At 40.5% G+C, this 16,552-nt stretch overlaps 1 protein-coding gene across 1 annotated transcript in view; it reads left to right on the top strand.

Annotated features, from left to right (window-relative positions):
* The window catches only part of DNAJC5B (DnaJ heat shock protein family (Hsp40) member C5 beta), a 79,212-nt gene extending 64,656 nt beyond the window's left edge, over positions 1-14,556 (top strand). The window contains exons 6-8 of the mRNA XM_054021099.1: positions 3,120-3,333; positions 7,427-7,601; positions 14,382-14,556. Of these exons, the coding sequence (XP_053877074.1) occupies positions 3,120-3,333; positions 7,427-7,601; positions 14,382-14,476 (484 nt within the window). The 3' untranslated portion in view covers positions 14,477-14,556. The remainder of the gene's footprint in view (positions 1-3,119; positions 3,334-7,426; positions 7,602-14,381) is intronic.
* The last annotated feature ends 1,996 nt before the right edge of the window (positions 14,557-16,552 follow it).

Below are 16,552 nucleotides of genomic sequence, written 5' to 3'. Positions count from 1 at the left end.
CTCCAGGGGCTACAACAGTGTATACCAACCAGCCTTCACAAAGCAAAATACATTTATTGGTAGGACAAAAGCATTAGAGAGAAAACGTACAAAAAATACAATAAAAGTTCCTATACACGTGTTAAAAGCTTATCAGAGGTCACCCATCAGCCTTATGGGGCCAGGTAAGCCAAGGACCTTCCAACTTTTCTGCAAAGGTTGTTGGGGCCCTCCTTGGACAAAATGTCCTTTTCATTTTCTGAATCATAAAGAAGGTGTGGTGTCAGTTTAAACACAGCCTTTTTATACTAAAAGCCCTTTCTTTGTCTGTTGGTCTGTGGAACACCCACCTTGACCATGTACATGCAAACCACACCAGAGGGAGATAACTCTCTAGAGTTGTTTACAGTTTCAGCAACTATCCTTAATCACCCCCACTATTTTTAGCTCCTGGAGGAGCAGTGGTAACCCTCCCCTGCTGCAGTTGCAAACAATCCCTGGCCCAAGATGTTACATTAAGCCATTTATAAACTTAAGACGGTATGGTCCCCCAAAGATACTGCATATGGTTGCAGTATCTGTGAGAGTGACATCAAAGCGAGAGGAAAATACCTTACTTAAATATTTTATGCATTTTTCCTGTTTGGAAATATGTCAGCTATTTAAATACCATGGTGTTGGGTGCAGTAGAAATGGAAAGACAGAGCCAAGTGCTGTCCCAGCAGAGACATAAATAAAGTTATTAGAGAGACAAGGTGAGTGAGGTAATATCTTTTATTGAACCAACTTCTGTTGCTGAGAGAGGCAAGCTTTCAAGCTCACACAGAGCTCTTTTTCAGCCCAGACCTTGAAAACTGCTCTGTTTCACCAACAGAAGTTGGTCTAATAATAGATGTTATCTCATCCACCTTCTCTCTCTAATATCCTGAGGACAACCCAGCTACAACAACACTGCATAAAGAAAGATAGGTAACTAGCTCAGCTCTTTGCTAACACAGCTGGTATTACGCGTAGAAGGTTGTAAAGGTACTTCCTGCAGAAAGCCTTATATTGTTGATTTGATTCTAGCTTGAAGGAGAATTGAGGTTTTTTTGCATTCAGATCCTGGTAACAGATACAATAACAGGAACAATATAAGAACCTGAACAGAATAGTTAGAAACATATAGAAAATTACATGTGCATGCATCCTCCACGGAGAGGCCCGAGGGAAGATTCTAGCTAGTTCTACAGTGAAGCAGAGAGAAAATTTAGGAATAAAATTGCCTTCATTACTCTCATAAAGTTTCTTCTTTGGTATAAGAAGACAGTGGTTGTTTCTGTAATTCAGCCTATGATCATGAATAGATGACAAAGTTGTAAAAAAGCCTGACCCCTGTCTGTGCTATCATGGTAGTCAATGGAATTTCTCCAGAATTTCTCACTGGTGTACATGAAATTAGAATCTGGCCCAGTGTGTGCATGTTGAGCTATAAACATGTGGACACTCCAGTTACCCTATTACCACCTCTATCATATACTAGCCAGGTTAGTGTTTACATTTTTATGAACGTACCATCTTCTATCTAGACATAGTAACATGGTATCCAGTACTTGCACTTATCTAATTTCCTTTGGTATTGACATCAGACACTGTCTCTGGACTTACACTGAATTTCCCATGAGATCATAGTAACAGTATTAACTCATTTCAAGGGAATAAGGGAAGTTTAACACTGTGTAATGGCATATATGAAGAGAAATAGCGGAAGCACAGGTTCAGCAATTTGTAAATGGATCAAAAGTTTTTATTCAAAGCATCGAATGAGGTCAGCCCACTTTAAAGACCAACCCCGTGCAATTTCATTATTTTAAAAACAACGGGCCCAATTCACAATTGTTATACACCTTTAGTCATTTACATCAGAACAAAGTGGATGTAAAATGCTACCAGATCCAAACAGTAGCATTTTAAACCCCATTTGCACCAGTGTAAAATATTGCATATGGTATAGGCAATAGTGAATCAGGTCCAAAGATTGCTTTTGCCTGGAGCTTGGCAAAAGGGCGTTTGAAACTGACTCTATTCAAAACCACTATTGTTTTCCCATTCTGTTCTTCAGAAGGATGCCCCCATTCTATTGGAGCTTCTGAATTTCTTTTTCTTTACTGTTGTTAGGGTTTCTGAAAGCCTACCTCCTGTATATAATACCTTGAGGTAGCTATTGATCCATGAGATCATCAGATATGTTGTATAGTATTTCCCTTCCTTTAAGGAAGGTAATTTTGAGGGAATTGAAAAGTTGTTATATTTGATACATTTGCTTTAAAACGGACTTGTTAAAATCATTTTTGGAAAGAAGAATAAGAATCTGTGTTTTTAGCATGTATCAATTTTCTGCCTAGAGGGTTTTGTAACTGACAAGGTATCAATGCCTAACACATATTAAATAAAATATAAAACATAGAGTCAGCCTTAACTACAGCAGTGCCATGTTAAGGGAAGACTTCTTTTTTCTCTCACATTAGAGCGATACTTAGGGGCCTCACAAAACTTCCTCTGACTTCAGTGGAAGCAAGACTGGGCTTGTAATCTCTACAGTTAAAGAAAAATTATGCCCCTTTTCCTCAGATGGAAAGTCAAAAAGTTTGAGAGGTAAGAAGCCCATGTCTTTACAAATTAAGAGTAAGGCGTATTTTAAGGGTGACCTCCTGGCCCTATTTAATGCATTGTGACTTTTGCCACTGACTGCAATGGGGCCAGCATTTTACCCTAAAGGTAAAATTACTCCAAGTGTTACAAATGTCAATACAGCCATGTGAATTACTTCTACTGAGGAAAGGATGTTTATTTAATATTTATCCCTATTTAGGAGAATATTTATTATTTTTCTTTCAGAAACTCTCCTATTCACCTTGCTGCCATCTTTCAAATCTGTCTTAGAAACTTACCTCTTTCTGTCATCTTTGCACCATTATCCATTATCAGTTGCTATAGAGCCTCGCACTGACATCCTCTCATTTAGCTCATGCTACAGTAAAGCTGTAACTAACAAGACTCAGGCCAGACCTTCTGCTCAGAACAAAAATGCATCAACTAAAATATTTTGTAAATATTTATAGCAAAAACGCTCTTTTCCTTCTCTTTCTTTCATGTTTAAGAAAATTGGCTCTGAAATATCATCCTGACAAGAATCCTGACAATCCAGAGGCTGCTGAAAAATTTAAAGAGATCAACAATGCTCATGCGATACTGACTGACCTGTCCAAGAGAAACATATACGATAAGTATGGATCATTAGGGCTATATGTGGCGGAACAATTTGGAGAAGAAAATGTTAATGCATACTTCATGCTTTCAAGCTGGTGGGCAAAGGTGAGTGGGTAAAATAAAATCCTCTATTCTCTTTTTTAAAATGTACTGAGCAAGCTAGGAAATCATGCAGTCTTCTAACTTAGTTTGGCCTTGGTTCTGCAAAGTGCTCCATGTGAATGGACTTTTACACTCATGTGGAGTCCCATGGGAGTTCATGGGGCTCTGCATGGGACTAGGAGTCCCCCGATGTGAAACAATTTTGAGGATCAGGGCCTTAAGTCATAGCAGCTTTATTAAACAATGGCATGTCTTGAATGATTAGAAACTGGCAAAAATATAATTAAGCACCTCTCCAGAAAAGTGATAATGAAGGATTTTTCCTTTAATTTACTAAATAATTAAATACACTTCATGTCTGGTAACACTTAGAGGCATAAATTATATTTGAAACTGGAGCTCCAGGTTAATTTTGATTTTCTTTTCAGTAATGACTAAATAAAAATGACTCATTGCTCAAAAATGAGAAGTCCTACTTGTGTGACAACCAGCTAATAAGTTACCGTACAAATTTAGCCATGTTCTTTGCTATATATAGCACACAGCATACGTAAGCAATAATAATACATAACACAGTGTGTGATTATGGTGTCATATAGGTGCACCTTGGGTACATTGTGAGGGGGCAGGGGAAAGGAAGTGGAAGAAGAGGTGAGAACTGCAGAGTGGAGGAAGAAAGTAGGAAAGGGAGAGCATGATATCTCAAGTCAGCAAATTGAACGAGGAAAAACCCCTGGTGGGGATTCTGAAGACATAAGAGCTCTGTTCATTTGGTTTATTATGTAACTATAATCCTTTGCTATTTATGTATATATTGCAAACCCTAGCATTGCAATCAGTGTGTCAGTGAATGTAACAAGCCTATGACATCACAAATGTGGAAAATCCCACACTTTGGATTTTATTCTTAATGCTATTTCCAGCAACAAAATGTTGGGGCAGCAAAGAGTCCATTGGAATAAATAGAAAAAATATCTTTATGTGAACCAAATACACTGTGATGACAGGAGAAATGACAGATCTGATTTAGGAACATGGGAATCTCCATCCTGGATCAGACTAGTGGTCCATCTAGCTCAGTATCCTGTCTCCAACAGTGGTCAGTGCAAGGTCAGTTCCATGTGTCTGGGAAAGCATACTTTATATACTACTTCAGGTGGGAATAGAAGCAGCTCAAATACAAATTAATGGACTACATTTTCAAAACTGGGCAGCTAAATCATATTGGCAAAATTTGTATCCACACCAGCAAAAACAATTATACTAGTATAAAGGTGTTTATACTGACATATCTTATTCCCATAAATTTAGGGAAATAATCTATGCCATTTTAAAGAACCTTTATATGGGTATAACTGCATTCACACTTGGGAGTGTGTGTACCAATTTATCTATTTTTCAGTAAAAGTCACACCCTAACCCAAATAGTTAAACCAGTACAAAATCTAGGTTTGCTGTGAAAGAAGGCACAACATTCTGAAATAACTTCAACTCAGCATAAATCTGGCCAGTCTTTTGAAAACATCTGGAGGTATTTGTGCGCTTAACCTGGTACAGGTATTACCATTGGCCTTGAGCCTCAACACTTGCTCAGATGGTTAACTTTAAACATGTGAATCATTCCCCTGACTTCAAATGGGCCATAATTGCACCCATGCTAACATTTTATCATTTAATTCACATAGTCACTTCCATACTATTAACCTGATACCTATCCTCACACATGTCACAATCCTGCGATGGATTTGGGGTGGTGGAGGGGAGATTGTTTTATTATTAATTAATATTATTATCAAGCCATATATTTTATTTTTGAATACATTAAACTATTGGTGAGAGCACTTTTTCTGAGTTAAGCTGTACGTGTTAAATCATTCTTGACAGTGGCCTTTTAACTATAATCTATTCTAAGGGCTAAATTGAGCCTCCTTGATGAAAGCAGATTTGTGCCTGAAGGCCATAGAATCTGCACTGACCAAGGAAGCCTTTTTCTCCTCTACATACACCTGAGTAACTTCACTTGATTTATCCCAGTATGTGCAAGAGGAAAATTAAATGTTTCATCTTAGCCACTCCAGCCTATGGACTCCTTATTTTGTTTTTTTTTTCTCACATACTTGGCTATTATCAACACTCTATCAATGAATAAGAATTTACACAGAAATCTACTGTAATGAACCATTTTTAAGGGAGGTGGGGGTTTTGCACTATGTTTGGAATTTCTGGAAGGCCTCACTCAGCACTCATAACTGGGGCCAGATTTGCAAGATCCCAGCATATTGGGTGCATGTTGGGTGCTGAACCCTTGAAAATCTAGCCATAAATGTCATAATGACAGAGGGTGGGTGGGGTGGTGAGTGGTCTGGAAATCTCCCCATATTTAGGTTTTTGAGTGGCAGCTAAACTCTTGACAATCTGGCTCTGATTGTGGGTGTGGAGCACTTTACTCCTGGGGGAATTCTGCACCACTACATGTGTGCAGAATTCATGTCCCCCGCAGATTTCTTCACTTCCCCCACAGAAAAATGACTTTCTGACAGGGAAGCAAAGGGAAGCTGCAAGAGCAGTTATGCACCACTCCCTAGCTACGCAGGTACATTATTTCAGGCACCCAGAGCAGCCATCAGAGAGGTAAATCACCACAGGGCTGGGGACACCCCAGGTAGTGGCTCCTACCCTGAGCTGGGATCAGCTGCTAGTTCCGGCTGGGCTGGAGACGGCGGAGGATGGGATTTCCTCTTCCCCTGCAAGGAGTGGTTTGGGCTGTGTCAGACCCACCCCTAGAAACCTCCCCCAGTTGCAGGAAGCTCAGCATCATCCCCTGCTTCCTGCCCCCATTGATCCTCAGCTACAGGGGGAAGGGTCACTGTATGGGGAGCTGCTTGCCCATCCACCCAACCCCCATGCATCTGAACCTCCCATACCCAGACACCCCACCAAGCCTCTCCCCGTACACCCAGAACCCCCCTAGCCTTTAATACTGAAACCCCACCCCACTGAACCTCAACCCCTGTCTCTGGAGCCCCAACCCTAAACCCAGACTACCTCCCACTAAACTCCCTGCACTCAAACCCCATCCTGATGAGCCCCACCCTCCAGCACCACCCTGAGCCCCCACATCCAGACCCTCATGCCACTGACCCCCAACTAGCTGCACTCAGACCCCCAGCCCACCAAGTCCCACTTTCCCAGCACCCAGACCCCCTGCTGAGACCCCCACACCCAGACCTCTCTGCTGAGCCCCAACCATTTTCACCTGGAAGCCCCTGCAGAGTCCCATTGCCCCAGCAACTCTCTTTGCATGCAGATCCCCCCACACTTAGACCCCCCACTGATCTGCCTGCACCCAGATTGTTCAACACAGAATCCTCTCACCCCACACCCGGATCCTCCCACAGTGAGTCCTTCCACACTTGGATCCTGCCTGGTTGAGCCTGCCTGTCCCACATCTGGTGCACCTGGTGCAGAGGGGCAGGGCCCCAGGGTGTTTCTGGGGTAGGCCCAGACCTTGTGCTGTGTCAGGGTTGGGTGCAGCCTCACCACTGAGTCCGTGTCCCGGGGGTGGGGCTGGGGAGACTGCAGGGTGATTTTCTACCTTCATACAACCAGTGGCCTGTGCTTCCCACTTCCATGCTGGAGCCTCTGCATTTATTTATTGACAAATAAAACTTGCAGAATTTTAAAATATTGTGCACAGAATTTTTAATTTTTTGGCACAGAATGCCCTCAGGAGTGGCACACGCAAATCTGGTCCTGAGCTCTTTTGAAAAACTGACACTATGTGCCTTAAGCAACAAAGAGTCCTGTGGCACCTTAAAGACTAACAGACGTATTGGAGCATAAGCTTTCGTGGGTGAAAGCCCACTTCGTCAGTCACATGTGTCTGACGAAGTGGGCATTCACCCACGAAAGCTTATGCTCCAATACGTCTGTTAGTCTTTAAGGTGCCACAGGACTCTTTGTTGCTTTTTACAGATCCAGACGAACACGGCTACCCCTCTGATACTTGACACTATGTGCCTTACGTCTGTTACAAACTGTCATTAATTAAAGGAAGTTCATGTGGTAATAGGGGTTTCTCCCCCATTTTATCTAGGCCCTGTTTGCAGTTTGTGGCCTCTTGACAGGCTGCTACTTTTGCTGCTGCCTGTGCTGCTGTTTCAATTGCTGTTGTGGACAGTGTAAACCCAAGCCACCAGGAGGGGAAGAACATGAGTTCTGCATGTCTCCTGAGGATTTGGAAGAGCAAATTAAGACAGACATGGAACAAGGTACTGATTGTAGAGACTTATGTATAGTGAAAATATACAAAACCATTAAAAAAACTATTGATCAGGTCCTCTGCTGGTGTTAACTGGTGTAGCTCCATTGATGTCAATGGAGATATGCTGATTTACAGCTACAGAGTATCTGGTCCTACAAATCTTCTATACGGCAACTAAGCCAAAAGCAAAGTACAGTAGAACCTCAGAGTTATGAACACCACAGTTAAGAACTGATCGGTCAACCACATACTTCATTTGGAACCAGAAATATGCAATCAGGAAGCTGCAGAGACAACAAAACAAATACAGTACAGTACTGTGTTAAAAGTAAACTACTAAAAAAGGGAAAGTTTAAAAAAAGATTTGACAAGGTAAAGAAAATGTTTCTTTTCTTGTTTCATTTAAATTAAGATAGTCAAAAATAGCATTTTTCTTCTGCATAGTAAAGCTTCAAAGCTGTATTAAATCAATATTAAGTTGTACACTTTTGAAAGAACAACCATAACATTTTGTTCAGAGTTACGAACATTTCAGAGTTATGAACAACTTCCATTTCCGAGGTGTTCATAACTCTGAGTTTCTACTCTATATTGCATATAGAAATGACAGTTTCTTTGGATCTGTTATTGTCTTGATTACGCAGAAGTGTGTAGCAGTATCAGTCCCAGTATATTGCAGACACAAGGTGGGTGAGGTCATATATTTTATTGGACCTGCTTCTGTTAGTGAGAGAGACAAGCTTTTGAGTTTACATAGAGCTCTTCTTCGGAATGGAATTGATTAGACACATGGACATTAAAGATCCCGTGACACCTTGTGTAGGAGAGGAGATTTGCTATATTGTGAATGGCCTATATATCCTATTTCACCCTTATGTCACGTGCTGTCCCTGATCTGCTGCTTTCCCCCAAGAGCTATCTGAATGCCAGTGGGCTTGATTGTGTAACCTTTATTTATGGAAACAGTCCTATTGACTTTGATGGGTCTACTCACTTGAGAAAGGGCTGCAAGATAAGGCTTATTCTTTTAAAGTGTTTTGGATCTTTTGTGGTAAGGGTTATAAAAGTATTTTCATTATACCTAGAACCACCATGTCAAAGCGCACACCTGCCCTGTAGCACTCCCTTCTGGCCAATTGTGGCTCTGCAGTAGCGCTGCCTCCATTTTTCCTTAACTCATTCTCCTTTTAAAAAGTCCACACAGGCCAGATAGTCAAAAAATTCCGCTTCCTGGGGTCCAAGTTATTTACAACACAGTGTTTCAAAAGAAAACTCGAACTTTCAAAATCCCAGAATTGGGCCTAGCCCCTCCCCCAAGAGGGTCTTTCCACACTTTAACAATTCATTTATTTTGCTCTATCACACTGATGTCTGACATTACTGAGATACCCGTTTCCCGTTTATTCAGAATGTTCACTAATTTGCCAGTTTTAAAAATGAATAAAACATAGATTTGGATTTTGTAAATCCAGATTTCACAGGGAGGGCCTGAAATAAACTAGGACTTTTCCAGGTCTCTTATCCCTCTTGTCACTTTTGTTACACTTTTCATAAATCAAAAGCAACAGTATAATTTCAGTCAGAACTGCTTTTATTTTATATTAACAAAGCAAGAACAACAACAAAAATCAAGAACAAAAGTAAGGTCTCCACGTGACAGGACAATGAATGCATTTCCTCTGCATCTGAACACAAATAGCATCTGCCTCCCTTTAAATTTGTACTTCAAAGAAAACAAGTGATAACAGACCCAAGCTGCACACACAAGTTGTATGGATGCTGGTTGAAAAGATGTAACTGAATGAAAATGGCATAGATTGGTATTAGCATTGGCTCTTCAAGCAGACAATTCAAACTTAATTGTCCTAGATAGGCAGGTTCAGACTTTTCTGCACCCCCATAGGTTTATGTAAGCTAGCTTCTAGAGAAAGGTTCCATCAGGTAATTCAGAAAACAAATGTAAATTCTCCTGCAGCAGGCTGCTTTGGAAGAGAAATCCACATTTTGAGCCAAATTCCTTATAGGTCGCCTGCCCACAGTGGGATCATTCTCTCTAGTAATTAATCTCTTTGTCTCTCACTGTTCTCAGCATAAATAGCATTATTCAAAATTTTGCTACAAGGTCAAAATGTAGATCCTCAACCCAAAGTCAAAGTTTAACTAAATAATTTATTGTCGTGTTTTGTACATAATAAGTCATTTCTTTTCCGAAGAGCTCAATATGCAAAAAAATACATGATTCTTGGTTTACTTCATGATATCTATCTCTGAGTACTGTGCACATTATCAGCCACATTATCACCACACCCAGCAGTTCCTGTTGCTTTCAAAGGGAGCGCTAGGTGCTGAGTAGAGCTGTGTGAGAACTGGAATTTCTGTGTCACAGGAAATTCCATGATTTTGAAAATTGTTTGTGTTGCAAAAATGTCAAATTTTGAAATTTCCAACATTTAGTTTTGATAAAATCAAAATGATTTGTTTGGATTTTGACTTTATCTTTTGTTGTTTTTTTATAATATACAATATATTTCTAAAGGAAAAATCGAAACATTCCATTCTGAGAATGTGGGAATAAAATGAAATTTTTTTCCCATTGACGTCCCACAGAAGGTTTGGTTTTGACAAAACAGCATTTTCTGATGAAAATTTTCAAATAGCTCTAGTGGTGAGCTACTTTGAACACCTGGCCCAGTGGGATGAATCTTGCAACCTTTACTCCTATGAGTAGTCAACCAAAAGAACTAAAGAAACTTATCCATGAATAAGGTTTGCAGGACCTGCCCTTTACTCTTATTATAGTCAAGAGATTGATTTGTTTCCACTAGCAGAAGTTCTAATAACTAGGGACCCGATCCTGCTTCCACTGAAATTAATGATAGTTTTGCCTTGATTATTACAACATTGGACCAGTTTCTAAATGTTTTTATGTAACCATTGTGCCCTAAAACCAACATATTTTAAGAGTCAGAATAAGACAATAAATAAAAAGTATATTGCAATGCCTGCAGTAACCACACTGTTTCAAATGCTTTGAGAAAAGGCACAGCAGAAGAGAAGGAAGTAATTATTTCTGTACAGCTGGGACCTATGCTCCTGCTTTGGAGCCCAGTCACGCAATGTTCTCACTCACATAAACAGTTTCATTTAAGTTAGTGGGCCCAATTCTGCTCCCATTGGAGTCAGTGTCATATCTCCCACCGACTCTCCTGGTGCTGAATGAGGCACTGTTTGAGTTTGGACTGCTCATGTGAGTAAGGTGTCAGGCACTTGGTATGTTAGACTGTGGTGATGTTCTCCAACTGTTTGTCAGTGGGTTTTTTCCTGGCTGGTTATCATCATAAGAACAAAATGATACATTTCCAAACAATGTTCAATTTTAAAGCAAATGTAATCAGAAAAGTGTGGGGGGAGGGGGGAAAGAACTGGAATGAGCTGAACTACTTTCCAGATTCATAAGCAATAAGTATTTAGCACATCATTGTCTCCTCCGCACTCCATATGATATCAACGTAGGCGAAGAGCGAACATGAGCTATCTATAGAAAACAATTTCAGCTGTGAATTCTGCTGCACCTCCATTCTGCATCTCTCTGTTAAAAGGCTATATTTGTGTAGCTTATTATACCCTGGGTATCCACTCTGATGACACCCAGAATAAATCCTAGAGGTGTGCAGACAGCAAAGTATTTGGATAAGCTGCCAGCCTCCTGAAGTGTTTTCAGATTAGTTTGAAACAATGTAGTATATTTCTAATAGATCCCCCTCTCTTGTAGTCACTGAGTTCCTAGCCTTGACATGCACTGTTTCTGGATGCAAATGACTGCCCATAAAATTAAAAACTCTCACACACACAAAACCCCATCAATTTACATGAAAATCCAGAAAATATTTTGCTTTTCTAAAAGGCCTTAAAAATGAATGTGAACTCCCAATCTAATCTAAACCAGAGTCATGTTTTAAAAAGTAATTACTTGTAAACTTTGTATAAGTGCTAATAGTGAGAAACAGTGCCTCTTTTTGACCTTGTGTCGAAATATGGAATTTTCCATACAGAGAAGCTGCTTGCAGTCTAATCACTCTTGCCTTTCACATTGACAAAATCAAACTCGTTCCACAGCCACTGAGGTGATGCCATCTGGCATGCAATTAGATGCCTGCTCCTGGTCCAGTTATTACTGTATGTTATGTTTTGTGTCCATAATTCATCCCATTTACTGCCCAGAAAAAGAATCACAACAGTATTCATCTTACTCCCAATCCCAAAGGACCGGTCCCTTACTCCAAGTCAGTTGCACTTTAGATGTTTGTAGCCAATCCTATAATAAATTAACTAAAGATTTATTAACTAAGAAAAAGAAATGAGAGTTATTTACAAGGTTAAAGCAGGTAAATATACACATACAAATAAGTTATAGTCTTAGGTTCCAAAAGGTAATAGAAGCTGCCTTAATATGCAAGCTCTAGGGATAACCCGGACTAAGCAGCTGGGGATCCCTTGCTTATGCTTAGAAATATTGCCCTCCCAAAGTCCAAGGGGCATAGAGATAAAAATCTCTAACAAGAAAAAATTGTATCTCCCTCTCCCTAAAGTTCAAGCTGATGGGATGAGTTCATGCACATATCTCCTCTTCATGGAGGACTGGAGGAAGGACTTCGTTCTTTGATGTTTCACAATAGGCTCATTTGGTTTCAATGAGCCTTCTTGGTGGGCAGGACCTAAAATCTGCTGTAAGAAGCCAGCACTTTACATTAACTAAAGCTTCTTTCCTGTTGAACTTACACAATTACAGAGGAGTACAATGCAAACACTGTCACCTTATAACATGGGGCACAGATGTTATAAGTGAGATTAATACATGCAGCATCCTCCAAGCATTTCATAAAGTCTAAACACTTAAACACATTCTTATAAACTTAGCATCTCTTCTAACAATACTAACATACTGGTGAGCCAGACTGGTTTCCAGCTATGTATTGGTCAGTGTTCAGTCGAGGCCTAAGGCTCTTGGCAGAAGTTGGCACCTGGTCTGCCAGCCTCACAGCCACTCTAGAGGCATGCACTTATATCAAGACATAAAAGCATCATATTGAGATTGCCCTGCCTTTAGGAGCCAGATCATGAGCCCTGCACCAGCTTGAGGAGCTGTGCCAGGGAGATTCATAGAAGAGACAACGAAACCTTGTATGTTGTAGAAACTGAACACAACAATCTGTGGACTGACTGCAGCTTTCCAAGGTCCTAGCTTTTCCCCATCACAGCCCCTCTGACAAGAAAACATAGGCATCTTTTTTACTGATGTACTTTGAAAGCAAAAAAGCAGAATCTATACTGAATGACAATATACAAAACATTAGGGATTAATCTAGTTATATGAATCTTTGCCAGCCCCAAACTGTTTTGGACAGTAGTTCTCAAACACCTATTGTAAATGTGTTACATGGGATTTCAAAAGACAGTTTATCATTTGAATATAGCCTAGTGGCCTTCAGAATGTATATAATTTTATTTCTACTGAATATATGCCTGCTCACTGCTTTTCATTTTAATCCTCATTCTTTCTTTCTCTACCATTATCTTCATATTCTTAAGTTCTTTCTAATTCAAGGCCCAGTCCTGAAAACACTATCAGTAGGGCCCTACCAATTCACGATCCATTTTGGTCAGTTTCACGGTCATAGAATTTTAAAAATAGAAATTTCATGATTTCAGCTATTTAAATCTGACATTTCACCGTGTTGTAATTGTAGGGGTCCTGACCCAAAAAGGAGTTGTGTGTGGTGGAGGGGTGCTGCAAGGTTATTATAAGGGGGGGTTGTGATACTGCTACCCTTAATGCTGCGCTGCTGCAGGCTGTGACACTGCCTTCAGAGCTGGGCAGCTGGAAAGTGGCGGCTGCTGGCCGGGACCTCAGTTCTGAAGGCAGAACCGCTGGCAGCAGCAGTGCAGAAATAAAGATTTCATGGTATGGTATTGACACCCTTACTTCTGTGCTGCTGCTAGTGGGGCACTGCCTGCAAAGCTGGGCGCCCGACCAATAGCTGCCACTATTCGGCCATCCAGCTCTGAAGGCAGCGCAGAAGTAAGGGTGGCAATACCATGATCCCCCCTAAAATAACCTTGTGACTCCCCTACAACTCCCTTTTGGGTCAAGATCCCCAATTTGAGAAAGTCTGGTCTCTCCTGTGAAATCGGTATAGTATAGGATAAAAGCACACAAAAGACCAGATTTCACGGGGGGAGACCAGATTTCACGGTCCATGGCACATTTTTCATTAATTTGGTAGGGTCCTAATTATCATGGTAGTATTCACTATAGTCAGTCTAAAGAACTCACAGTAGTAATCATTACACCTAATAGTATTTGCAGGAGCAGGCACTTAGATTGTAAATGTTAGGGGCAAGGATCATGGTCTTTTTAATCTCTGTAAAGCATCAGGTAAAATGATGGTGTAATAATAATAATAATTAATACTGGTTTATATAGCAACATAACTTCCTATGTGAACATTTGGGTAAAGTATACATAGGCTTAGTGTAAGTATTACATTGATGGTAAACATAGAATTCTGTTTAGTGTGCATACGGCTGTTTAGAGCTCTATCCTGCAGCCCTTACTCATCCAGGATTGGACCCTAAAAGGGTTGTAGATGAAAGATTGTTTGAAAGATCATTCTACAGTACACTAGATCTTACTATTTTTGCTAAGTCATTCTATCAAGAAAGGCAGCGTGACTTTTGTATCAAATCAATGGTGCTTAGAGAGGGTTGTTTTTTCTGTTTGATTTAGATGGAGAAACTCCAATCATACTTCAGCCGACAAATGCAAATGAGAAAACTCAACTAATCGGAGATGGCCATCGCAGCTATCACACAGACTCATAAAGCAAGAGCAAGTACACTCTGACTGCAGTTCGCTCTCTAAGTAGGAACGCCACAAAGAGGGTTCAGAAAAGCTAATTGAAAAGCACTGTAATTTTTTTCCATATTTGTATTTGATTTTTAAGTTAGGCAAAGATCATTTGAATGTAATTTCCTGTGGACGCAGACTCTTTAACTCATGGGGCCTTCAAAATGAACAGTCCCATTCTCTGTGTTCTGCACTGAGATACTTACCGTTAGCATACTGTTATACTGATTAGCATATTGCCCTTGAAGGGGGTTAACACTTTTGAGCTCAAGCTATCCCTTCAATACAATAATATTCCTCTTTCTCATCTCCCCTTAAACGGAGCTCCTTTTCCTCACCTAAGCAAGAACTTTCCCTGATTAGGGCTTTGAGTCCACTTAAGAAGGCACCAGTTCTGTCATTGTCTGACAATGTAATGTTCTTAGTTTGCCACACAGTTTTAGGGTAGAGACCATTTATAATGCTATTGCTTCCTTTGTGGAAATGATGCAAGTGTTTTCAATAGACAGCAAAGGAACGGTAGGTATCAGAAAGGGTCTGACTTTGCCAAAGAGGGAGTGTTGCATGACAGCACTAGTCTGCCTAGTAGACTGGGGATGGGACCAGAGCAGTAAAGAAGCTGAGTCAGCTGTTCTCTGATTGGCACAGGGCATGATTACCAACCCTAAGAGCTTAACGGTCAGAAGGCAGTTCAGCCTAAACCCAGGAGACTAAACTCCTAATTGCAATGCACATGATCTCTGTGTCTTGATTCTGTGCATGTGCATTACAGCACCTGCACAGGAGCAGAAGCAGGAGACCGGCAGAAAAATACCACACAGATGTGGATGGTTGATGCTCCCTATTTACCAGTTGTTAGACTTGGCGGCAGCAGCATCTCTCCCTCATCTTGGACTGACCAATTTGAGACACATATCAAAGTTCTGTTGTTGTTGTTTTTTTAATTGGGAGTATGCCTGTGACCTCATGCAACCCTGGGCTCCTCAAACTCCCTACCTTTCGGCTCCCTAACTCCTTTGGAATGGGATGGAAGATGACCCTCAGCCGAGTCAATAGACAATTGCCTGCCTGCCTACTTATTCCCCTTACTGATGGCTTTATACTTGTTCTTTCCCAACTGTCCTACTGACATGCAAAAAATGGGCTGAGGGGTGGGGTCAGGAATTGACAGGAAGAGAAGGAGGCAGTCATGCTGAAAGGACAAGAGGTAGCTTCCTGGCAGAGGGAGGCAGAGCAAGATAGAACTTGCTTCTCTTAATAATCTTGCCTTGATCCAGTGACCATTTCTTCCACCCTCTGCTTTGCTACAAGTCTATAATACATGTATTGCACTTCAAATCATATAATTATTACCCAATCAGGTTTAAATTGTATTCCAGAAGCAGGCTTTCTTTGCTTTGTTTAACCAGCACACTTTTAAGGTATTTCCAGCCCTGATTCCGTGGTACTGACACGTCTTAGACATGTAAACCATTCTGTATAGACAAATTTCGGGCAAGTTGTATGTTAATAATAAATGTGTCCTTTAATACACTTAAAGTTCCATTTTAAGTCAAAATATAGTCTTTACTAGCAGTGCACTGCTGCACAAAACTCTTGTGGTTGAAATTGTAATTTATGAATGTGTAATTTATGAATGTCTCATCAGAGAGACAAGAAAATATTGTATGGTTTTAATTTAAAATCTAGAGTCTGATTCTTCTCTCTTCATTGAAGCAAATGAAGTACATCTCTTTAGAAGGCAACGGATTTATACCAAGGTAAAACTGGAGCAGGTGGGAGGAGAATCAGACCCCTAGTTTGTAAGAGCTAAAGCACTAGCTCAGAAATCTTGAACTTAGCACTGCGCTGGTTTGACATATTAGCTTCGTCCTTCTGCAGTTTATATTCTCCTTACTGAAAATATTCCATCAATCATTGTTCTGTGCATTTGCTATTGTGGTTCCTCTTTTCACAATTCAGTCTTGGGGAGGATGTAATACGCTACTAAATTATAGAACCCAGGGAATATATTGTTTGTCAAAAGTTTAAATGGTTTCCATCTTAAAAAT

Source organism: Malaclemys terrapin, chromosome 2 (genome assembly GCF_027887155.1).
Source record: "Malaclemys terrapin pileata isolate rMalTer1 chromosome 2, rMalTer1.hap1, whole genome shotgun sequence".
NCBI classification, from domain to species: Eukaryota; Metazoa; Chordata; order Testudines; family Emydidae; genus Malaclemys; species Malaclemys terrapin.
Note: the sequence above shows the minus strand (reverse complement) of the source record. Positions and strands in the feature narration are given on the sequence as shown.